Source organism: Pseudopipra pipra, chromosome 4, assembly GCF_036250125.1.
Source record: "Pseudopipra pipra isolate bDixPip1 chromosome 4, bDixPip1.hap1, whole genome shotgun sequence".
Lineage (NCBI taxonomy): Eukaryota > Metazoa > Chordata > Aves > Passeriformes > Pipridae > Pseudopipra > Pseudopipra pipra.
In genome coordinates this window covers 32417006-32443171 of record NC_087552.1, presented here as the reverse complement: position 1 = coordinate 32443171, position 26166 = coordinate 32417006, and the positions used below count along the sequence as shown (strand labels likewise).

The 26166-nt window shown below is 40.8% G+C and overlaps 1 protein-coding gene across 2 annotated transcripts; it reads right to left on the bottom strand.

Moving 5' to 3' along the window:
• Positions 1–7863: 7863 nt before the first annotated feature.
• Positions 7864–13733, bottom strand: NPY2R (neuropeptide Y receptor Y2). Of its 2 annotated transcripts, none has more exons than XM_064652303.1 (2): positions 13527–13733; positions 7864–10447 (listed from the first exon to the last, which is right to left on the bottom strand). In XM_064652303.1, the coding sequence occupies exon 2, from the start codon at positions 10409–10411 to the stop codon at positions 9254–9256; it is 1158 nt and encodes a 385-aa protein (XP_064508373.1). In that variant the 5' UTR covers positions 10412–10447; positions 13527–13733; the 3' UTR covers positions 7864–9253. The 2 variants fall into 2 exon arrangements, with proteins under 2 accessions (XP_064508373.1, XP_064508375.1); XM_064652305.1 differs by lacking the exon at positions 13527–13733 and adding an exon at positions 13356–13520.
• Between the last annotated feature and the right edge of the window lie 12433 nt (positions 13734–26166).

Sequence of the window (26166 nt, the reverse complement as noted above, 5' to 3'; positions counted from 1 at the left end):
TCATATTTTTTAAGTGAGCTGTTTTGAAAATCAATTAAGCTCTGTATGTTAATAGAAAATGGAAATCAAATGAATTGTTGAACTTTAATAGGCAATTCTCTCTGTGTAGATTTTATCCTTCTCTAAGGTTGAATGAAGAAACTAGGCTGTTCATTCGTGTTCAGGGTTGACTTTCAGCTCTTTCCTCCTGAAAGGTGTCTAGTGAGAAACTGAAATCTGCATCAGGCAAAGATTCTCAGTGTTCTCTGAGAGGATCAGGCTATAAATGAGGCTGTATATGACTTTCAGACATTAAAAAACAATTCATAAACCCCTATTTCAAATGCTGCCCAAGATGTAAGCTCCACTGTAAGGAAAGAAGTGTGGCAAACTATGCAAAGTGCATGCATTTACTTTGCCAGGTATTAGCCTTAGGGAGATCAGCTGGTGGACTGGGCTCTCAAGGGCCTGATCATTCATATTGGTTGCATCCTCATGGGTGAACCAGAACTTTATCAAGGACAGTAAAGTGTCTACAAGCTTTCCAATTATCCTCAAAATTATCCAGGTAAAATGAAGGCCACTACTTAGCCACCTTCAGTCGGAGTGGCACGATAGGCCAAATAAAATTTCAGTCAGATGCTGCTGATCTTCCTATGCAACTGAAGGAGAGGAGGTTATATGAGCTAAGTGCATGTATATGTATATGTAAAGGTATGAAACTGCTTATGGGGAGATTTTCAAAAGAATAAAATGGATTTGGAAGCATGAATTCAAAATCATCTTTCACTGAAATTTGCCTTTCTCTATCTCTTAGTTCTTTTGGTAACAGAAGCTGGTAGCCATCCATCAAAGTTCAGCAGTAAGCACATCAGCTTGCAGGAGTTCAGCTGTAGATACCAACACCAAGAATCACATATGCACGGGTACAAAGATTAGAAGTGCAGTTCAGTCTGTGCTGGAAAAAGAAGTCCTAATAGTTTATCTCTTTGATCTGTTTTTCGTCTCAGCAATTCTGAGATTGGTTAGGTGTAACTTTATCAGAAAAACATAATGCAGTTTCTAATCTGAAATTATCAACGTAGGAACAAAATAAGGCATTATTGCTCTCACCTTCCCCATTTTACCCGTTTGATGAGTCAGCTTTTCATTTGCTTTAAACAGGAAGGCTTGCTGTGATAGATTTTAGTTCTGTTTGCACTGTTGGCTCTTCCCCACTGTTTAAATGTCAGTTGTTTAGGATTTGCAGAGACACAAGGCTGTAAACAGATCGTGAAGGATTGTCACTTGTAGAACCTAAGATGAAAATCTCTTCTGTAGCAAACTGGGTGGGAAGACGGGCATTGAAAGGTGAAGAGGGGGTACTCAAGGACACTATAGTGCTGCCAGCATCACACACAAAGGCCTGTGTATTTTGTTGCCCAGGAACCTATCCTTTCAGCAGCAGAGCCCACACTATGAACACCTGTTTGCAACAGAAGGGACAAGCAACTTTCTGTGTAACAGGACAAAATAGTTAAGCAGAATTCCTTCTTGAGCCAAAGTTCAATATTTTTCAAGTCACTTGAACTGCCTCATCCTGCCATCTGGTCCTCTCAAGCACTCATGCAGCTCTTTCTGCTGCTTTATTGGTGCTAAATTACTGGGGTTTGCATAGTGATTGGAAATAGTTGTTGAAGTTGTAGGCTTGGGGAGTTTATACAGAAATCAAGATTCAAGCATTATGCAGCCAAATACTCTAATCTCCTTTATAGCAGTACCAAGCTTCCCCTGTATCTAATCTCACAGAGAGAGAAACATTTTCTGGCATCACCTGTATTATGTCTCAGAGAAATAGTAAACTAAGCAATAAAAATGATGGATTGGATTTTATTTTTTTTAATGGATTGGAACAGCTATATTCTACCATAGGAAAATCAGAGAAGCCAGAGATTATCTGTATCATACATATGCAACAGATGCATATGAGAATATGAAGTGTTCTAAGAGTTTGTCAGGAACAGCTAAATAATAAACACAGAGTAAGGTTAAATGAAGTTACTACCTGATCTTATAGCCCAAGATAGAAGAAGAGATCCTGAGAGACACTAGATAGCAGTTTGTCAAGAATAAGCCGACACACCATTGGGGTTTCCAGCTAACTTAAGAGTCGGAAAGTCAGCTTCTTCTGATGTTTAAAATCAGCATTCATAGCATAGGCACAAACACAAAAAAGGGAAAGGATGATGAATGGGATTGATAAAACTGCAAGCAACCTTTCAGGGTATATTTCAAGCTTGGGGTTTTGAATAGCAATTATGGAGGGCATGATTTTTCATTTCGATTTATGTCCCAGTAATCAGTTACACACTGAGTTGGATAGAAGCCCTTTGCTGCCCCATTAGAAAAAAGCAAGCAAATAAAATAAGGATTCTTAATGTAATGAGTTCTCTTTCTTTCCTTTTTCTACCTTCAATTCCAGTTAACTGAGCTAACCATGGATGTTCAGCTTTGAAGAAAGCAAACTTGCTGTACACAATGAGACTGTCTTTATTATAAGTTAACTCTTTCCTCATTTCTATTTCTACTTGTCCTGGAAATCATTCCTCTGGCTTAATATAACTCATAAGGGATCTCAACATTGGAGACCATAAACTGTGCCTTCCTATTGCTAAAAATTCACTGGTCATCTACAGAAGCGGGAATTAGCATTATTCAGCAGGGGTTTCTTGATCCCTGCATGTCATACTGATTAGTACAAGTTCTGTGTGGCTCTGTGCAAGCAGAGGTAGATGTCCATGCTTGGGAAATGCTCCCCCATTTTTTTCTGCTCCTTCACCGTTTCAAACAACCCCCTGCAAATGTACAGAAACCATTAGCTCCTCCATTTGAGACAAAGATGATTAGATGGCAAAGTGTTATTTTATGTATATTATTTGTATCATGGGATTTTTATGAAAATTTGAGGAATTGATCAAGATGTCCCGGTAACTGTAAGAGCAGATTAAATCACCTTTTCCTGGCGAGAAGTTTCTACCCCATGTGAGAAATTGGACCATGGAATATTACATTTTAAATCAAAGCAGCTCTTCTGGGAAAGAAAGTTTGGTCTGACTCCTCTGATCAGCAATGCCTAAAGCAGCATCTGCCTCATGCTGCGGCGACAAAGGAGAGGTTTGTAGTGCATGCTCCCATCCCACCATGCTTGCATCCAGCTCTGTCTTAAAGTATTTATATTTTGCATAACCACCTGTCAGCCAGTATTTTTGTCAATATAAGAACATTACACTTCTTATATGTAAAATATTTTCCGCCATGGATCTCCCTGCCAGTTCGGTTTTGGTATGAGTAGTACAGCTGATGGAAGCATGGGGAAGAAATGCACTGCCAAAGTGGCAGTCTACCACCACTCGCTTCATGTATTAATATGAAGTGGTCGTCAGCTATTGGTGCCTCAGGCCACATCAGTGCTATAAACAGTGGGAGGTACCAGACTGAGCCATAATTAAGGCTAAGGATGAGCCACCCTGAGGTGAACTGCCACAGTCACAGTGTCATCAGCCCAGGCTCACTGACCTATAGCTCTCCCTGTGACTGTATGCAGCTTCCATGCACTCAGTACAAGGGTGTCTGTAAACACCGTCAGCTGTCTTTGACCTCTGTAATCTGGACTACACTTGAGAGCCAGCAGACATGCAGCACTTGCACGATGATGCTCTGTTAGAGTGTAATGGGGATGAAGCACTGCCAAATGCAACGTGTTGTCCTCAGAGCAGCATAAACTGAGATTCAAAGCACTGAAAAACACTTTTCCCCAGCCCAGCTGCTGGGAGCAATCCTCAGAATGCACTGGGGAAGAGTGTCTCTGCCTCAGCTCCTACCTTCAGGTTTGGTTTGGTGAGGAATGGCTGGGTAACTGTAGCCATGCTCCGCTGAGATGGGCTTGCCCCAAGCCAGAGTGCAACCAGAGCAAGGCCAGCTGTTTCATCAGCTTGGTTACTATAAATAAATTAAGGTACAGTGCTGCAAACAAACTTTAAAATTCAATACAAATAGTTCTAATTTTGGAGAATGTCAGTAAACAGGGGAATTGTCCTAAACTACTATTTCTTTATGCAAACTTGAAGGGATAGAAATAATTTGGCCCAATAGATGTTTAAGCATGGATTCTACTGTTGAAAATATCCTGTATAGCAGAGTTAGTAAATTATCAGGGTTGTGAGGTGTACAAATAAATGTCTGTTTCATATAAACTCCATTTGGGCAAATTCAGGTTCAGGTCCAAGGGGCAAAGTACAGCCTGTTTCTCTTACACAGTATCAGCAAAAAAATTATAATTTTTTCAAGCTCAATTGTGCCTCCATCATCAGATATGTAATTCCACAGTCTTTAAGTTTTATAGCTAGAAGCTCTCTTCCTTCCACAGGAAGTCAGTGAAGTCTGAGAGGGAAAAGATTTTGATGAAAGCACCATTTTTTTCATATATCCCATCTGAAACAAGCCTATGAGGAGCTTGTATATATTATTTATCCCATGTACTGGCCAGAATTAGTAACACATCCATTGCTTCTGATACCTTATCAGTACAGAGCTGTTTAGCTATATTGCATTCAGGTGAAATAATGTACAGATACAGGTTTACTTGCTTGAGAACATGATGTGAATTTTATGGCTCAAGTTATCACGGGAATTTCTCCTCAAAGTTCCTCAGTTTCCCTGGGCAACACTGTCCTTCCTACATGTGTCTTCATTTGCCCTGGTTTCATTTCAACACGTTTCTCTCATGGCTCAGACTATAGGAAGGAATGTCTATAAATCAATGACATCTTCACTAGCCTCATTCTTGCTCTCTCTTTCTTGCTTCTTGAAGTAGCGGCTCATCCGATAACTTTCTTATTTATCCAGTTTTACCAGCTTCAGTGTTCCTTACTTGTATTAATTTCCTTTTAAAATGACAACCAATTCAATTTTTTTTAAAGTGAAGATGAGATACAAAAATCACTCTCGATTGCATAAATAAGCATTTGTACTGCAGTATTAAAAACACAGCTCTTCAGCAAAACTAATCTTGCATGAATTTACATACATCTCATCGCTTTTTAGGGCAAAGAACCTGTACTTTGGCACAAAGTAGCTCTTCTGTTGTGGAATGGCATTTATAAGGACAGTACTAGGTAAATAAGTCAGGGATCCACAGACAAAATTCATCCCTTAAGGTCATTATCTGGATTAATATACGAAAATCCCCAAGAGAGTTTAGAAACTATGAAGCATGGAAATGGATTATACTAATCTGCGAATTCAGTGATACTTTTGTGGTCTGACAGATCAAATGCAGATAATATTTTCCTCTCACTTATTATTCTTAGTGTTATCTATTATTATGTTGGCAGGGTATGTTTGTCCACAATACCCATTTATACGAGACAGGGTTATAGCAACAGACAATTATTTTCAACACACTTACCTCTATAAAACAACTTTTGCACAGCTCTGACGTACAATTTACATATAAATAGATATGTATACTAAACCCATTTTTTGTCCAGGCTTAGTCCTTCTATTTTAACTGTTCAAATCTATTTTTTTCTCAGATTAACAATAGTGTACTTTCTGTTCAGTCACAGTCTGCTGCTCTTCTTGGAGATCACAATTCTCAGTGAAGGCTACTTACAGGGCTAGGTGAGAAGCTTCAACACTGTCCCCACATAAAAACCCCCCTAGTTTCACTGGCCTTCCAAAAAACTCTAGCAAGCGCACTCAGGATTGCTTCTCCACTTGTAGTCCAATGGCTGCAGCCTTTACAGGCAACATGACTTTTAACACTCATCCAGAAGCAGCACAGCTCTATGTTATCCTCAAGGCAAAAGCATGACAGCCTCAGGAGAGTCCATCAGTGCATCTCTTTTGCCTCCAGGCTTGAGCTGCCTTGTGCCCAGCCAGTGCTGGAGAGCACACAGCTGCAGCTGCACCTATCTAATTACGTACCGCTCGGCACTGCACTGATGCCTAAGCCTGGAGACATGTTTTTGCCATTAAAATTCGCAAGGCATCAAAACCTGTTCTTCCAGGGACACTCAGAGCTAAGTGCTGACCAGCTAAGATTCTAGATCACATCTGATGGCATCTATGTGGTGGAGAGGTCTCATTTTAAAAGCCAACCTGAAGTCAGAGTCCAAAGCAAGATCCACCCAGAGATCAGCATGGTGCTACTCAGTGCAATCATCCTGCCTGTACTGCAGTATCTTTACAGTAGATGCACTCACGAAGAATGGGGGAGGAGCCCTATCTTAAATTCTGTCTGTATCTGTTTTGATATCCTTGTCCCCGAACCTTAGTGCCATGCAAAGGTCATAACCACCTGCCCATAAAATCATGATATTCAATATTTAATTATTTTATATACAATAGAACAGCCCTAAGAAGACATATGTTGCTGCCTCAGGAGAGGCTGCAGCGTGCTGGCTAGATCACACTAATGAGAACTGGGGTGCATTGGTTCAAATTCTTGCCCTGAATCAGTGATGACATTTCCTTTTGGTACCCTGACACCTACTAGCAAATTCTTCAATGAGAGTTGCTCCTGGTGTTCTTTGGCTTTGCAAAAACCTTGTACATAAGCAAGAGGATAAGAACATAATGCTTTTAAAAAAATAATTAAAGCACTAATGGTTGAATGGGGAGAGCTGGATCCTGATTCCTATTTCAGGCAAAATGGAGGGTCCATTCCAGTGGTTAGATACTGCTTATAAGTTCACTTCTCCTTGGGGGAAATGGGGATGAACCCATTTCCACATCCTTCTGACAGCTGGGATTTGGGGCAACCCCAAGGAATGTTGCTACTTCATTGCTTTTGGTGATAAAACAACTAATTTTCCTACAACATAACAGGGTACTAAAGCACGTAGCTGTGTTTGTGCAGGAGCCAAGTCTGAGGAGTGATCGAGCCATGGAACAGGCATCTGTGCTGGCTCTTCCACATCCCATCTCCAGATGTTCATGGGAGAATCCACACCCTGCAGCGGGAAACTGTGTAGAGGTTTGTTACTCTAAAGCAGGCACTGACCAAGGCACCACTCCACAAGGCAGAGAAGAAAGCAATGCAATAAATTAGTGCACCATCTCTGGCTCAACGTGATGGCTGCAGAGAAAGCTCAGGAAGCTGTAAAATAAAGATACCATGAAATAAATGGAAAGATAATTTGTAATTAATCACTTTTATACAAGATGATGTAAAGCAGACTTAAAATTACAGAGAATTTGCCCGGCAATTGTAGCTTTAGCACACACTGTCATGGTTACTTCAAAACTGTCTATATATCACATTCTAACAGGCTTAAAGGAGTTTAAACAGAACTTTTAAACCATTTGCTTTTTAAATAAAGGAGACTATTTGTAGTAATAATACTTTTGATGAAGGGTTCAGAGTTAACTGAAACTGATAGATGTGACTGATGTCCATAGTAATTGCACACTTCTATAATCCTTCCTCACCCGTAAGAGTTTTGAGCTGACATTTTAGATATTATTAATATTCAGACAAAAATAACTTGTGGACAATAACATGTTCTGAACATGGTGGAGAATTAGTCTATTTTGGTAAAACTGTTTAAGAATGATGGATACTTTGCCCTGCTTGAGTAAACACTAGCTAATTCTCCAGATCTCCCTTTTCTCCTCATGAAAATCCAAGTCCAAATGATTTCATGGATATTTAAAGGATGGTGCTGAATGCTGAATACAAAAAGACTAATTTCTCCACTTGATAAATACGTGATGCTATTTATTACATTGCAAACATTTTAGTACTGGAGTTTTTTTGGGTTTTAATTTGTAAGAGAGAACACAATGAATTTAGGAACAACAAAAAATTGAGGGAAAAAAATGAGGCAGCTGAAGCGTCACTGTTGAAATAGGCTCCAAGTGAAAGTATCACACTTGGTTTTATTCTAGATAAGCAACAGAGCAGCTTGGAATAAAAATGGATTGAAATTTTCTTCATCTCTTTAATGAGTTCAAAGAGGCTGAACAAAGACATAGAAGAGTTGAACATTGCTGTGTGCAACACAGTAAACAGATTAAAATTTTATACCTGAGCAAAAAAAGGAATTTAACTATTAACTACAGCATGCAGAATAACTGTTATCACATAAACATAGCACACTGTTATTAGGTTACAGTCACTCAGAATTTCTTAATTTTTGCAAAGACTAAAGATGGAAAAAGCTCCAAGACAAGATGAGTATGTGACATAAAACCACAATAATGAAAAGCACTTTACCATCTCACAGCCTTTCCAGAGGATCAAAATTATCTGCTGTTTTATTATCCAGGCAGAAAGCAGCTACAATTCAAAGCCTGTGGAGTTAATAACACATTAGACATTTAAGCAGGTCCTGAAAACGAAAATATTGGCAGTTTATGAAGTGCTCACAAAAGACCTGAGCCTGCATTCCCTGCCCTCAAATGCCACTTTAAAACACTGCATTTGTGAACTGTTTCCAGAGGAGAATGATAGGGAGGAATCTGCAGGGAATGACTGATAAGTCACAGGCTCGTGATTTTCTCACCAGCATAACAGCCAATTCTTAAGGAATAACTTTTCACCCCATTTGATTGACCAAAACCCACAATTCATTTTATGTAGAAACTTGACCTTTCCTCACATTGAATCTGTTGTTTGGGTGGGTATGGTGATTTTTTTTCTTTTTCCTTTTCTTTATTTTTACCCCCTAATGTACTTCAAATGTTTGAACCACTGTAGTACAAGTTTAAAAAAAATGTATTTATCTTCTTAATTCCTCTGTCTTTGTAAAGATGCCTGTGGTAGAGAAGGGACCTGAAAAGTTTGAGCTTTAACCAGCACAGCCCATTCCCACCCAGACAGGCTTCTTTGTCCTGGCAGACTTCTGCTTTCCCTGATGTCCACATCCAATATAAAAACTACCTGCTCCCATCATCAGTATTCCTGTGCTACAAATTGCCTTCCTCTAGCAAAACCAGCACACTCTGCCCTTGTCATTTAGACTTGTCAAAAAGATATGGGAGGGATAAAGGGTCTCTTACTCTGTTAGAGACAGCCATAAACAAAGCCTATCCCTTTTATTTCCTTGTAGTCATATAGTTACATACTCGTGATATCAATCAACACCCCCAGATCATAGCACCTGCCTTGATTTCCTGCTACTTTTCTTTCACCCTTTATGAATAAAACTATGCATTAAAAATGCATGTATCAAAATGGATTTATCCCTCTGTCCACCACATATTGATTTCTTCTTTAAAGTCAGACATCTTAGACATTGGTAGGTTGTGTGAAAGAGTCCCCAGGGAATTGAATCCTCTTTGCTTCTAGTTTTTTCCTGGCTTTGAAAGCTGCTGATACTTCAGGGTGGATGGAATCCAGCCGCTGTTCACACTGGAAGGCTGTGAGGAAGGCCGTCCTGTAGTTGTTATTCATCCAGCCATAGAGAAGGGGGTTAGCAAACGTTGAGCACATGGCAATGACATGAAACACTGTGTAGATCAGTTTGTACTCTTTCAGGTCTAACACCTGACTGTCAATGTCACTGACTAACTGGAAGGTATGAAACGGCAGCCAGCTGACAGCAAACACCACAACCACACACACCAGCATCTTGGTGGTTTTCCGACGCCGGTGGTGGTAGTGGTCACTCCCTGCCCCAGGACTAACATGGTTCTTGAGCTTGGTCCAAATACGAGTGTAGGCATAGGAGATGACTGCCAGAGGCAGCACATACTGGATCAGGAGCATAGAGATGCTGTATATGGTGCCATAGTTGAGCTGCCCCTCTCCTGGCCACTTCTCAGAGCAAACCACAATCTTGAAGTCAGGAATGATCTCAATCAACGAGTACTCGCGGAAGATGGCCAGAGGACTTGCCAACAGGGCACTGACTGCCCAGGCAATTCCTATAATCAGGAAGCTGATTCGCTTAGAGATTTTGCTTTCCAAGTGGTAGACGATGCAGCGGTGACGATCCAGAGCAATCACAGTCAAAGTAACAGTGGACACATGAACAGCAAGCGCCTGGGCGTAAGGCACCAGGTGACACAACACTGGGCCCAGTTTCCATTCGCCCAAGAGCGTATAAACCAAAGTGAAGGGCAGGCACAGCGTATTCACCAGCAGGTCGGCCACGGCCAGATTGGCAATGAAGAAGTTAGTCACTGTGCGCATGCTTTTGAACTTGATGATCACGTGGATCACGAGGGAGTTTCCAATCACCCCCAACAGGATGATGGAGCAGTAAGCAAAGATGAGAATTATCTGCACTTCAACTAGTGTTGTGCTGTCCTTCAGTTCTGGTTTAGGGTCCAGAGCCAATTCATTGAGCGGTGTGGTGTATCTTGGCAAGTACAGCTTGGTGAACAGCTCCATTTTCATTTCATCTGTCTGGTTTTCTTCACCTACTGCTTCCAGAGGACCCATCCTTACAGCAGCCTGGTCTGAGCCACAGAGCTGCCCCTGAAAACAAAACAGTACAAGAACAAGCGGAAAGATTAGTCCACTTTGGCTAAGGCAAAAAGCAATGAGCTAAAGTACAGCTCTTTCCTGCCCCACATGCTACATCACAGGATTAAGAGAAGATCTGTCTTAATATATTTAAATTCTGTTGCCCTTACATTTGAAGGCCAATCCCAGAATATTATTCAGGCATGACTCCTGCTGAAAATTGGGACAGATTTCAAAAGCATTTTAAAGACAAAGTTTGCCTAAGTAAATGCAGAAGTATTAAGATCCTGCTGGGCAGCATATCATTTTTTTACAATCCACTACCTAAAACTACTGCTGATTTAGCACATAACTTCCATTAATGTCTATGGGAATTCTACATGGTACAGCACCATCCAGTCTGTTATTAGCACAATAATCTTTTGATTTTTCCTTAACAAAAAGTGTTTCCTTTAAATAGTCACAAAATACTTATAGGTTTATGCCCCTCCTTAGTAGCAGTGAACTAATTACTGGGATCTTTCTTTAAGAAACTTTCTTTTAGAACAGTTTGTGCCACAAGGCAAGTAAAAATATCACTGTAATAGAACTGAAATAATAGAATCTCTCTGAAATGACTGCGTAACTTATTCATGCTGAAATCAACACCAGAAACAATTAAAACACAGTTATACATAATATTCCCTTTCTGTGTTATGTTTGAGAAAACACAGCTCCTTGGAGGCTGCCAATCAGGCATTCATTTCTGACTGCAGTCGTAAAGAAGAGCAAAGAATTCCCCTGCTGATGTCAGTAAGAATTTCACCATTGGCATCAGAATCTCATTTTGTTTCCCTCCTTACACAGGCTGAGACAAATTCTATGTTGCCCTAAGACTTTGGCAGGCACAACATATGGATGGTTTACAATTAATTGCTGACTTGGACTTCAGTCCTAGGCAGAACACACATGTTCCCCTGGAAACTGCCCAGAGCATCAGTGGAATGCTAAGCAAGAACCACACACCTGGCAACTCCTTGCCTTGACCTGGGAAAACAGTAAGAAATTGCCTGGGCCAAGCAGGTTCACCAAGAAAACACCACTGAGGAGAAAGCCAAACCTGAGTTACTCACTCTATTTCCCATTCATACATCCCCTAAGGAAAGCAAGAGTAGAGATGAAACGTCACTTTCTTGCCATCAGGTGTTGCACACAGCTTAACCCATCTTAAATTCAGGTCCACCTAAAAAAAGTCTAGCTATTAATGTGTTTGGATTCACATGCCTTCTTTAAAATTCTTGTCCTTTCTTTTCAATCAGATCAACTTTCTTCCTTCCATTTTCAGCGGATTGTTTCAGAGGAACCGAGGTATGTTTTCATCCCTACCTCTGTTCCCAGTAACTATCTATGAGTGACATCCTTCGGTGTGGTTTCCAAACTGAAAAAGGAGGATTTACTACCAGCAGGTGGCTGAGCCCTTTGTATTTGCTTCCATCTCACACAATATCCCAAAGAATTTCTCAGTGCAAAGTCTTTTTGCAAAAGCAACAGATCGACTGCATGAACTGAAAGGTATTTTTCCCCCAACGAAACAGGTCAAAATGATGCTATACTGTTTAGTCTACATTTACTTGACAATTAATAGCGTAAGCCTGAGATATAAAACACCCCAAGATACATCAGCTAAGATGTGCCAGCTGTTCATACTGGTGTACCCTGCTGATTTTAGCAATATAATCAATTTTCATCTACTAGACTAAGCATGGGTGGCAGGAAGGGATTCCTCATCAACACACTTTTAATACACCAGGTTAAAAATTTAAGAGATCCACCACAATTTGCACAGTCAAGGCTATGCAGTAGTTCAGAACTCTGCTGAGCATTTTCCTTCAACCTATGTACCTACACCCAGGAATTATGCTTGCATATATTGCTAGATTAGAGATTTGATGAGGTCCCACGACTGTCAGGTGCTCTAAAATCTCATAATTTTTTCAATGCAAAATAAGAGCTGGTCATATTTACACACAGAAATAGCAGGGTGAGAGGGATGGCAAATTTCACTTTTTTTCCCCTTCTTTGCCATAAATCCAGTCAGAAGGATGTAGCCTAGCCAAAAAACATAGCATCCCTTTCTTTCCGAAAATATTTTCACCCATTTCTCTAGTGCCTGACTTTCTGTTGATTCCTACTTCCAACCCTTTCCTTTGAGCAGAGCCTTCTTTTGTTCTGACACTTTTTTAACTGCCCTGTTCGGGCTGATGAAAGATACTTTGGTCTTGTCAATAAGACAAAGCTGAGGGAGAGGGAAGGGACGACCATGGTGTCAAGCAGAGATGAGCTGGCATGTCAGCAAGCAATGAAATAAATTGGACAAGTTTGACATTGTCGGTGGGACAGTTACGTGGGCAAAATATCAGCTTCTTTCAAAGAATGGGGATAAAACTGAGATGGCATTTGAGACCACGCAGTGTTTGACAGAACCCTTTCTGTTCTTTTTTTGGTATAAACTCTCTATGTGTGCATTTACTGGCACACCTTGCATACTGCACCACACTAGGGGTTTTTTCCAATTTCTTTTCCCCTCAGCAGCCAGATCCTCATGGGCAGGCATCAAATTGCGCCTAACTTTCGGCACAGGAAGGCCCAGAGAGGATTTACATCGGTTCTGAGCGCAAGTAGGCAGAAAGAGCGGAATACGTGATTACATTAGCAAGCAGCATTCCCACCAGGACCGCAGTGCCTGCGCTGGGAAAGGGTCCGGGGTTGCTGGAGGCGAAGGCGGCAAGAGACGTGCCTCCGGGGTGCGGCGCCGCTGCCCTCCCGCCCCCGGGGACAGACACCCGCGCCCGGGGACAGACACCCGCGCCCGGGAGCTGAGGAGACCCCGCCGAGGCCCCGCGCCGGCCGCGCTCCTCGGTCCCCCCCTTCCCGTTCTCACCTTCCTCCCGCCCCGGGGAGGCGAGCGCGGCCACCGCCGGCTGCAGCCACAGGAGCCGGTCTCGCAGGGCAGGGCGGGGCGCGGAGCGGAGCCCCCTCGCTCCGCAGCGGGGGCGGCTGCTCCCGCCTCCCACGGCACGGTCCGGCCGCCGCCCTCCCCTCGCACACTCACCGGGGCGGCTCTCTCCTCCCGGGCGATGGATGGGGCAGCAGCGCCGCTCGACCCGTCGAAAGTTTGGCGGCGGCGGCGGCCCCCGCGCGCCGGGAGGGCGGGGCGGGCCGGGGCTGGGCTCGGGCGGGACGCGGCGCCGGCTCCGCCCGCCGGGCTCCGGGAGCGGGGAAGAGGGTTGCGGGCAGCGCTGCCGGCGTGTGCCCGCAGCTTCTCACTCGGGAGCCGACACCTGCAGCCTGAAAGTAGGAATTTCCAAGGGGAGAGGAAGGGTCGAGCCAGCTCTGAGCTGGTTTAGGCGCCGCCATGCCCGAGCCTGCTTCCTAGTTGTCCCAGTCCCGAAGATGCCTTCTGGGGCAACCTTTGCTGAAATCCTTGGTTGCAAGCACCCCAGCTGGCACAGATTTGCTCTTCCTCGGAAGAAGATGTGGCTGCTGCCAGAGCAGGTGTAAGAATGAATAAAGCATTTACGTATTCTGCCAAGAGCAAAATAAAATATTTCCTATTTATTTACAAGGTTGGGAAGGTAAAGACGACAGCTGCTGCTGCTTTTATTTGGTTCTATATCAATATCCTTTCAAAAAAGGCCTTTTTCCAGCCAGCTTGACTGAGAACTAGCTCCAGCCAGCATTGCTGTCCCTCTGGTAGGGTCCAGCTTTGTTAAATAAATCCATCAGTAGGTTCTGCTTAGGATTTTGCTGCATATCTGATGCCTCTCTCCAGGTATAACTTCTGATATTCAAGGGGTTGTCTTCTCAGTGCATATATGGAGGACCTGATTTCCCAAATGGTGCTTCCACCCTGATTGTAGCTTCTAAGAATAGGAGCTGGGAGACCTTTGTGGCTAGCATAGCACTGATGCTTAAACAATTCTCTTCCCAAACCTTACAGAAGCTGCTCTCCTGAATAGGAATCTTCTTTACTTCCTGTCACTTAGGTAAATTTACAGTCATATATAAGGTAGTTTCAAGGATCAGCAACATAATCTTGCCTTTTCTGTCCTCCTTTTCTTCCAAAGGAGACTCTGTACAAAAGCTCTTCCTTTGTCAAAAGTAGTGCTCCTTGCTTTTGTTATAGCTCGATATTATGCCCTTATCAACAGCAGAGAATATTAATGGAGCATCAAGGAGTAACTTCAGTGATTTAGAGTTGGTTTTGAAATTCAAAACATGTCTTGAGAACCCCCTTGGATCTTTACTAATTCGGGCTATCTCTTCAGGAAGGGCCTTGCTCTTAGTCCTTCAGCACTTCTAAGACTGTTAATGGAATGCCCATAGCTTATTACAAAATAGATTTCTTTGATGACTAAATAAAGAGCCAGGAGTTTCAATTCTCCTGCTCCTGTTTATTTCATTTCCCATATCAATCTATTTGTAGGATTTATTTTTTGATCTATCAACAGACATAAATGCATGCCATGAGTTTTAGTAATTAGAGCTCTTGTATAATATATAGCTGTAACAGCCTGCAGTTCTTCCCTTTCCTTCTCTTACAAATAGTCAGCAGTGGTGTTCCACTAATCTCAGGGGTGTTGCTATCGTGCCCTACTCTGCACACTCTTTCTAACTTAACGTATTTTTTGCTGCTCCTAATGTCTTGGAAGGTGCAGTGAAAAGAGCTACAAAGCTTTACAATCTGTCCAGCTCAGGATCCCATAACTAAGGGAAGGCTGTTCCTTACTTACACTTCCAGACTCCTGGAGGAAGTCAGGAAGTGCAAGTTCCTAGAAGCTGTTAAGCCAGTAAGGGCTTTCTTCCCATGCAAGAAGGTGTTATGCCCAGTTACAAAGCAATTCTGTGTTCAGGCACAACTGAAATCCTTAATGAAAATGCATTGCTAATAAACAACAGCAGTTTCTATTGCTCATAACAGAGTGGGTTCCATGAACACCACCTTGAACCAAAAGCCCATGAAAACAGTAACATCAAGGGCAGAAAGAGTCAAATAGCAAATGGGCTGTTCAGTGTGAAATGTGCTGCTGAGTGACCACCTCCAAAGCAACTGTGGATACTTTGCTTTGTGCTCACTTGAATTTCCATCGCATAAACCATGACAAGCCATGAGTCATTGAATCACAGAACCATATGAGGAGGGTGGAACTTCCATGTCCAGTCTTATGCTCAAAGCAGATCTAGATGCAGCAGGTTGTCCCAGGCTATGTCTCTAGGAGAGTTTTTAGTATCTCTAAAGTCAGGGATACTGCCCTTACCAGGCAGGCCATCCCAAGATTTGACAATTCTCACAGTAAGACAAATTTTTTTGTGTCAAGTCAGACTTTCCTGTGTTCCAGCTTGTACCAAATGCCTCTTGGCCTAGTCCTGTGCTCCAGTAGTTGTGAACTGTAGTTATATATTTTATATATATTTGTCTTTAGCCTTGGCTTCCTTAAGGCTGAACAAGCTCAATTCTCTCAACCCTGCTTTGAATGTTATGTGGCCCAGCCTCAATCACCTTGGTGGCCCTTTGTTGGACTTACTTCAGTCTATCAATGTCTTTTTAGCACTGGGAGTCCCAGACTGAACCAGTTGTGACCATAGATGTGGTCTCACAACTGATGAATAGTTATTTCTCAACCTATTGGCTACACACTTGCTGTGTCTTGATATAGACTGCAAGTTAGACTAAGTTGACTTGCACTAAATAAATAAGCTACGTGAACTTTAAAACTTGGCTTCCTATTTAAGGCAAGCCTATAAATGAGTTTTTGCTGTGAATATGTATATGTACTAAGGTGAAATCTGATTATCTTAACAGCTTGAAAAAAAATGCCTTTTGGATTTATCTTGTTTCTGGTGTAAGTCACACTTACGGATGTATGACAGGGTGTAAGATATTTGATATACATAGTTTGCCTGCAGCAGTATCTGTTCAACTCTTTACTGTTAGAAAATTTTCTTGTCAAATTCTTTTCAATATAGAGGGTTTTTTCAGGGGGAACAATAAGCATTTCTGTCAACTCCTTATAAGTTTACCAGTTCTCAGGAGCAAAATAAAGGTCTGCATGTAGTACCCAACTTGAAGTAGTAATGACTTTTGTTTCAGTCGTAGAACTCAGAAAGGGTTTCCAGTCCTTGTCCATTATATTGTCCAACATCAGATTTGCTGAAGGGGCAAATAAGGCTTGATGAATATCATCAAGACAGAAAAGGCAGCAGTTCTCTCATCCCCTGTCCCAGACAACATTTCCTTGTTTCATTTTACTGTAACAGTTGAATTTAAAAAAAACCACTGCCCCTTGATCACTGACCTTTAAAAGCAGTGCTGTGCTTCGTGCCACTCACTTGACCCAAACTCTGCCAGTCCTTAATCATGCAGATTTTCCTGGAGTGAGTTGGATTTCAGGTAATTAAGTTTTCTTCATAGCATGGACAATCTCTTAAAAAGAAAATGGAAAGGAAAAAGAATAAGACTGAAGTTTCGACTTCTATAGACGTGAATTATAGAAATGCATTTTTGAATGCATTTATAAACTGTTGTTTGTTCTCGTTCCCTTTTGGTTTAGTTTCAGTCTCACGGGTTCAATTCTGCTTATCTCTCTTTTTCAAATACAGTAATAAGAAACAGTATACATAAAAAAGTGTAATCAATCTGCCTTATATGATGAAGAGTATAAATACAGGTCAGTGGGGAATGAGATAAATTGGTAGGTGTGCATAAGTACTAACTTCGAGTTGCTAACAGCAGCACTTCACAGCCAGTGCTGGTTAAACAATCAGTTTAGTGCATCTAGTTCAGAAACTATTACACCAGGGGGTTAGTTCAATTGCCTGCTTGCTCTCAGGTGGTGACTGATTTGGGCACTGTTTCCACACAAGGCAAGGCTTCAGAGCTGAATGCTGTATTTCAAAGTCTTCCCAAAGCATATAGTGCATTGCATACACATTTCATTCAAAGAAAGTTAACACTTAAGTAGTTCATCCAAGAAATGACAGGTTTAGAGTTGTTCATTTAACACCAACACAGCTGTTTGTATTTACATACCTATGATACAGCCTGTAAGTAAATGGACACATTATTTTTCTCCAGTGTTCATTTAGTGTTCCAATTTGGCAATGCTTGTGCAATGAACACATATATAAAGAATGTATTTCTTTATATTCTCAGTATATATTTTGCTATCTTATTCCTTCTCTTTACCAACATGCTATCCTTCCTTTGCAGAGAATATAAGAATTGTCATCTCTTCACAGGTTTGTCTATGCACTTTTCACTGCTAGACCTTAGCCAGAAATACTTAACCTTTATTAAGATCTATTTTCTGTCATCTGAATTCAAAGAGGCTGACCAAACATTTAATTGGATTTAAAAATACAAGCAGTAAACCGTTTGACTGTATTTTTTTGTTGCTTGCAGTTTAGACAGTTTTTTCTTCAAACTCATAAAATCCTATTTTCCCTTAATTCAACTTCTTTTTAAGTACAGAGATTTCTGTAAACTCTAAAATGTAATGTGGACAGTAACACTTCATTAAAGTATTCAAAGTTCGACATACAATTAGTTGTTGCCATTTCTAAAGAGTTTTTATATGTTCTCGAGGCAAGCTCTGTTTATTTTAGAGCATTCATCATAGAGAATAGATTCTTACATATAGCTTAGAGCTTGAATATTGCACACACTTCAGTCCTCAGTGTCTAGTAGCAGGGAAAGCAGAGTATATCTACATGCTTTCCAAAAGTGAGTCAACTATATCTGCTTGCTGTATGCATCTTTTGACCTTTTCTCAGCCAGCCTGCATTAAGATGGAGAAGTTTGTTGATGTGGTTGGCATCTAGGTCCTGAAGAAATGCTTGGGAGAATCAATATAGAGTAACCTATCACAAATTTAATTATTTTGATGAATAATGGCATCCATGAATGAAGACAGCCTACTGATCATGCTATCTGACATGTAATGCCATGTAAAACATAACATCTTTGTTGTGAGCATAAATATAAGATGCAGTTAAAAATAGCTTCCAGTGATTCATGAAACTGTGTCATCCGACGTAAAGAAATGTTTTTTCACTTGCGGTTTGTAGGTCAACAACAAAATTGCTAAGATCCAAGTGAGTATCTTTCCCCCATGTTGCTAAAAGTGAATTAATTCTAATAAGTTTTCAGCACACTATTTCAGTTCATTTTCCATATTTACACATTTGCAAGCTGTGCTGAAATGCTCACTGGCTTCATCCAGAGTCATTCTGTGCCTCTGTGTGGTATTTTATGGAATAATGTCATTTGGTAATAATACATGGCATTAAATTAATGGATTTCCTTTGTAAGCATTTTTTTGTCCTTAAGAAATTACTTCAATTGCTGAAGAAACAGGAAAAGAGCACTTTCCATACCTGCCATCATTCATTTGAAAAAATGAAGTAGTTAGTGTCTCATTTGTGCAATCTGTCACAGTTTTAGAACTACCAAAGGACTAAATTTTAGGCTGAGTGAAGCAAACCTGTATGGCCCCCTTCTCAAACTGTAATCATATGACTAAAACTAGTATACAGAAATGTTGAGGAGTTTCAACTGCTTCATCTTCTTCCTTGCTGGTACACCAACAGGATACTTTCCATTACAGGTGTCACATCTATGAGTATAGTGAAACTTCAGTGTCTCATTTTTGACTGACGGCACCATTTGTGAACAAGTTAAGCTTGTCAGCCTAGCTTTACAATGTTGGAAAAGTGCTCTGATTGCAAAGAGTCTGCCTCCTACTCAGAATTGAACTGGCAGTTTTCTAAATGCACTCTTGGTTTTCCTTTGTTAATTGCCTGTGATTCACACCCACATTTTGCAGAGTGATGGCATTTTAATTGCTGAGGGTATTTTAGGATGGAGGAGAGGGAATGGGAAGAGGCTTGGGAAAAAGTGGGTAGGGGTTTGGCATGTTTAGAAGGCTAACTGTTCTGTGATTGCACACAGCTAGGAGACCAGCAGCCAGAGCACCATCTGTGCACACAGCTTATCCATACCGGCCAGCTCGGCACAGAGAAATGTGTCAGCTCCCACTTTTCCAGATCAGCTGAAAGCCTCCTTCGTGCTCCAGTGAAATTTTGCAACCATTCCCTGAAGATCTATTCCCTTCACCCAGCACATCTGACTGCCACAGCTTTCTTTCAGCAAGAAGCTCCTTCTGCAGTGCTGTTTTCACAGGCTGGAGCTGGGAAGATTCATCTGCTCTTCAGTGTCACCTCCCTGCCCTGCAAGCTGCAGAATGATCATCCCAGGGTCCTGGGGAATGGTAAGAGATATATGATCACCCACAGAAATGTAAAAACATCTCAAGAGGCTGTGTGTGGCTGTCTATGGTGGAGGTGTTTGCTCCCGAGATAGTTATCCTACTAGGAGAGAGTTACTCAGTCTAACCAGTGGGGTTTAAAACTTGCTTCATCCCCTCTTAAAACAAATAGTTATGTTTGGTTGGATGAATTGCACCCTAAACACCATCAACTGTTTGCAAGACCTTCTCAAACAATAGTGGGAACCTCAGCAGCTCATTCTTTATACACTGCGGGTACCTAAACTTGAGTGAAAGTAATTCCACATGTCACTAATGGTATCCTGAGGATCTGTGAGTAAATTTTCTCACCATCAGTATCTGGACTGGAATCCAGTGTATGAGTAGTTGTTTCCCAGACCCTCAGTGACATTTAAACACCTAGTGTCAATTGATTCCAGATACACAATTTATACAGGGTTGGGTGCTTAATGCTTTGCAGATTGTATCGAGTTTTCCTTAGAAAATGTCTCTGTGATATTCTCCTTGTTGTTCACAAAGACCTGGGGAGCTGATGTGTGTGCAGAACCTCCCAGAGAAGTTTCTGATATAGACTCCCTTTCTTCCAGATATTATTTACTGTGTCCCAGGCCAAAATATCAAATGGCAAGACCAAAATTGCCAAAAATGGGGGGGGGGGGGGGGGGGGGAATGGTAGTTTTCATCTGTAAACACATGTTAATATCCATAAAATTTTTTGTCATATTGTCAATCTTACACATTCATACAGAGCCCTAATTGTTTACTTAACAGTGTGGATGATGGCAGGTTTAGATGGATCTGCCATTATATGAAATTAATACCACATCTTCCTATCAACGGGTTCCAGTGAGGACATTCAGAAAAAGCAGATTCCTCTATAGATTCTGCAGCAGAGTTTTTTAGAGTAACTAGAGACCACTCTGTTCTGTGTATCTCCGCACATCCTGTCTTACTCTGGCTTTTCTGTTATGTAGAAAAGATTTAGTTTGTGACTCTCACGACTTCACCCTCCCCCTTTATTCTGAAGTCTTCCCCGTGGTTCTAGCTTTCTTCCAGCATTGATTCCTGCAAGTCAGGACACAGGACACTGCCATTCTTCCTGTCGTCTTTCATCCCCTATCACCTTCCTCCCAATATTATCTCACCAACAAGCTTCTGTACATACCTGTTTCTGCTGTTAACCTCTCCTCCTGGGAATATCAGATGCACTCTTCTCTCTTCTAATAGATAATTTTGTTCACCACCAAAAAAGAAGAAAATGCTGTTAATGTCTGTGTATGGAAGAAGAGAGATCTTCTTTATCTGAGTCTTTACTTTTGCCTCATATTTGAAAGCAAAATTTAGCACATTGCTTCTTTACCACCTCATTTCTCTCCTCAGCAAAGATTAATTGCCATGTAGTTTTGCATGTTTTTAATGTTACAGTTCTGTTCTTTATAGTGCAAATATATCTGGCCTACATAGTGGGAAAGCAGTGAGTATCATTAAAGAAACTGATAAATTCTTGTGTAATTTTTTTTAGATTTTCTACCACATTATGACTTTTTAAAAAACCATACCTAAGAAAAGGTCAGTGGTTTAACTGATTTGCCTTGTCAGAGACAGAAGGCAGAAGCATTGAACAAAATAACACAGTTTTTTCTCCAAACAGTCCATAACATTTTATCTTATACTATGCATCCAAGTATTAGCATGAGTGTTACGCCTTGGGTTTCTGGAAACCTTTCCCTTAAACCTAACAGGAATTGTCTATCTGTCTTCTCAGCCACCACTGAAAATCCTAACGTCACCATTTTAAATTATTTTTACTCTGGCAGAGGTTTGCACTTGATATTTTCTCAGGTAAGTATTATTTCTGACCATTCAGCTAAACAGAACAGACATCCCTGTGTCAAAAAAAAACCCAGTCAGTTCTGTATGTTCTGTATGTTTTTCCCCAGAACAGATTTACTTCAATAGCTCATCTCATTCCCTCAGATCTTACAAATACAATTCAAACTATGAAGTAGGCAGAACATAGCCCCCTAAAAAGATATTTCTAGGTTAAAAATAAGCATGAATCTGCCTTAACTCCGCAAAAGTCCAAGAATAAGTGGGAGCTGCTGTTGGGAACTTCTGTGCCATATTTTCAGGCCAGCCTGAGGTCGTATATTCTAAAATGATATAAAAATCATTGGTGTAAAACAACTTGAGTCTCCCTTGCAAACCATTTATTTGCTCTTTTGGAGTCATATGAGTACCTTCTGCCAGGAGGCATAAGGCCTACAGTTCAATCCTTGAAATCTCGAAGGCTGCTAAGCAAACCTCAGCTCCTTAGAAGAACATGTGAGTGAAACGTTTTACTCTGTTCCCACTGAAATCAGAGGTAAAATTGATTCCAGGTTTGAACAGAGCAGAATAGGACTTCCAGCTAATGAAGGCAGCTGGTCTAGGCTGCCTTCAGGGTCTACCAACCTGGAATCTGTTACTTGTAGGAACCTTGAAATTGCCGAGCTTAAACATACCCTTATGTATCTCCTTTTTACTTTTATTGCAGTGAAAACGTGTTATTTTGGTAAAGAAACTTGAGTATCAAATACTCTTTTGCAGAGATACTTTGCAGGACGAGACAGTAAATTCATGAGCTTGAACACAGAAGGACTTCACCACACTCAAACTTCTCTTTAGGCAAAGTAAGTTTAGGTTTTAACCTCCTGCTGCAGCAGTGGCTCGCAGAATCCACAAGCCATCACCTCTCACCTTGTTACCAAATGCAGTAGGCACATGCACCTCCACTACCATGTTTATTTGGAGGTGTACAATTTAGTTCGATGCTTACAGAAATCTACAATAGTTTTACTATTGCAATATTGTAATAAGCTACTGATAGTTGCGAGTGAGAAATATTCCCTTTTTGGTTATGCTTCTTTGTGAACTTTTACACAGCATAATAGAAAAAACATTCCCAATTAAGAAAAATAATATAGATGACAGTACTCTTTTTTCTGATAAGGTCATTAGAACAGTGCAGTAATGCTACATCACACATTTATAAATATGATTGCAAATATAAAGTGAACTATAATATGAAACATTATTTTAAAATAATTCCTATGTCAAATGTAATTGTTAATTTATAGATATAAATAGAACCATAATCTGCCTTTCTTTGGAAGATATCTATTTATACTGAATAAGGTTCATGTTAGTAAAACTTTAATATATCATAAATTAATAAATAATACCAAGCTAAACGAAGGGGAGAAAAATAATTTCAAACTTAAAAATTAGGCTTGTGAATATATAGCAGACTTTAGGTTATTACTATTTTATTAATACTAGGGGAGCTTAATCCACAAACTTCTGATTCTGTACAAATGAGTCTGCCAGTGCTACATTGGTGAACTATTAATTGATTCCAGATCTAATCCATACTTTTTACCCAAAAGTTTATACCATATACATGTGTTATAGTTCAGAAAGAGTTGGGATGGTGATGTAAGAAAGGCCAATTTAAAATCAGGGCTTTGATTCTGCTACCCACCTTTGTTTTAAAGTCCTTGGGTGTTAAGCAATACTTCACCTCAAGCCCCACAGCTTAAAATGGGTACTCAGTCGGGGGGAAAAGTGTCAAGATCCAGACTCACCTTTGTGGCTGATGACAGCCTGCAGCTACCTTGCTGTCTGCTTTTCATAAATGGCCTCTTCTTCTCTAGAAAACCAGTCAAAAAGAAACCAGTGAAACTAAACATATGAGGATCTGGGATTGCAGAAATAGCTCCAGAAGGGCCAGCCCAGAAGCTCTGCAGGGAAAGCCTTTACATCTTCTGCTTTTCAGATATTTAGGGTCAGAGGACAGAGTTATCCACCCCAAATTCACCTGCTGTTTTGGAAACCCTGACATTGATCTTGTCGCTGTTGTTTAACATTGGAGCTCCTTACTAGCTAGCTAGCCTGGAGCCTGTAGGGCAGGAAGTTTCCACTCTGAGAAGGCTTCTGCAGGCACTGGATTTCATTTTGGTCTATCCAAAACAGATATGTTTTGGTTTATTGCAAATTTTGTAGCATCTCTTCCCTCGGGCTCTTTTGGTCTAAGCTTTTCCACCCTAGGTAGATCTTCAAAGGATCAATTCAATATAGAAAAAAGCCATCCCTCTCATCTTTTCAGTGCTCAGAAACAGCTTCTGGCAGCCAACACTTGGATTAGTGCAGGATTTAATACCATTTCGGTATACAAGTGGTGGCCTTCACTGCACTATGTAAATCCTGTAAACTGCTGCAAAGGGAAATCCTGCTTCACTAATTTTCTGAAGTTCTACAAGTTATCTATATGTCAAAGATATATTTTGTATGGATTTTCAACAAACCCATGATAAGATGCCTAGCAGAAAGCTACTAAAGAAATGAAGTTGCCATGGGACTGATAATTATATGATTTGAAAGCTGCTGAGTAGGGAGCAAAGGAATTCTTTGTCACTTTTCAGGATAAAGAAGAGGAAGCGGTACCATATTGTAGGGAATTAGTTTTATTTAAGATCTTCATCAATAACCTGCAGAAGGAAGGGATACGGGTGTATGTCTCAGTTCACAGATGATACTGAACTCCTGCAGGGAGTCAAATGACATATACATAGTAATGAGCTCTGGAGAGATGATACACCCCTGAGTGAGTGCAGTAAAAAGTAGTGGATGAGTTCTTATGTAGATGGTGCATCTAGGGAAAATAATCTAAGCCGTGTTTACACAGTGTTGAACTGAAAACTGGCAGCTGAAGCTCAGGAAAGAGACCTGCAGGTGTCTGAACTCATCTGCTTGACATGCAACAGCAGCTAAAAATGCCCAAAAATTTTTGAGTGTTCTCAGAAAGGATAGTAAGATCAAACCAGAAAATATAAAACCTTGGTGCATCCACATCTTGAACACTGTGTACAATCCGATTTACATGTTTTAAGAACGACATAGGGAAATTAGAGATAATGAAGAGAAAAGCAACTAAGATGATTAAAGGATGGAGTAGCTGCCTTTACAGGGAATCAGAGAAGGCTGGGACTTTTTATTATCTTATTCCTCTCCCAGGCTGAGTGGGATATGGCTAAGGTTTATAAAATCATGGAAGCAGTGTATAAAGCAAATACAGAACTATTGTTTCCCAAGTCCTGTGGTGTCCTACGGGCACTCACTGAAAGTGTTGGAGAGCAGTTTAAAACCTGCAAAAGAAAGTCCTTTTTTAAATACCACTACCTGCTCTACCTTCTGAAATCTGCTGTCACAGGAAGCAGTGGAGGTCCACAGTACCAGCAAGTTAAAAAAAGGAGAAAGCAGAAAAATTCCACAGCAGCAGATGCATAAAGAGACACTAAAATGAAGAGGTAGGAACACACTTGCTGGCATCCTTGGTATAGTGGTGGGTAGTGGAGGAATATAAGTGAATGAACTGCAGAGAGGCAGGATCATGACTTGTCCCCGGACAACATTTCCTATTGCCGCTGCTGGAGGTGAAATGGATTATTAGTTTGACCCAGAAGGCAATTTTCTATGTTGTCATGAAAATAGGGCTGTGTGCTCCTTTGCTAGAGCTTAAAGCTGCCACTTCAGAGTTATTTCCACCCATTTAATTCTTATTGCATCTCAGTAGGCAGTCAATGGTGCAGAATTTGTCAGCTAGAAGAACAATTATCAATGGCAGGGATTTTTTTGTAGTTTTGACCATGTCAGTTTTTTCAATAGAGTTAGGGAAAATACGGGGTTTTGCAAAAATGAAAGAAAGTGAACAAACAGTGTTAAATAGCTATGGATCTTTTGTATAAATCTATAGAACTCAAAAATTATTTAAATTCAGTCAAATAAGAAGTATGTTGATTGAAGAGAATGCATTAGGCAGTTACAAAAAAAATTATTTTTAATGAACATATTTTTAGGGCTTTGTTCTGCTACAGTCATTAAAATTTCTGGATCAGAGTGGGGTTTACACAGCTGAATATTGTTACCAGATTTCCTGAAGATGTGACTCTTGTACTTTGCATGGCAAGCAAGTACTTTTTCTCAGGAATGAAGAGTTACTCAAATAAAGGCATTAAACTGGCCCTAAATAATTAAAGGATCGAAAGTCCTGGACACTGTATAATCCCCTCTGCCAAATAGTCCCTTTTGGCAGAGATTCCCTCTCACTTTTAAGATTCCGTAAGTATAAAACACTCTACCTTCTCCTTACTCAACATTTTCTGCTGCACTTGTTTGTCTTTCCTTGCCCACCATGTTCCAAATATCCCACAGAAGCAGAGTTCTTCACTGCTCCAGATTTCTTGTCATTCCTTCTAGCAGCTCAGAGAAAAGGCTGAAAATGTGGAAGAGCTCTCCACTCCCTTTCACCAGAGGGTGATTTTGTGTTGCGGAAAATGCTGAAAAGATATTTCTTTTATATATTGT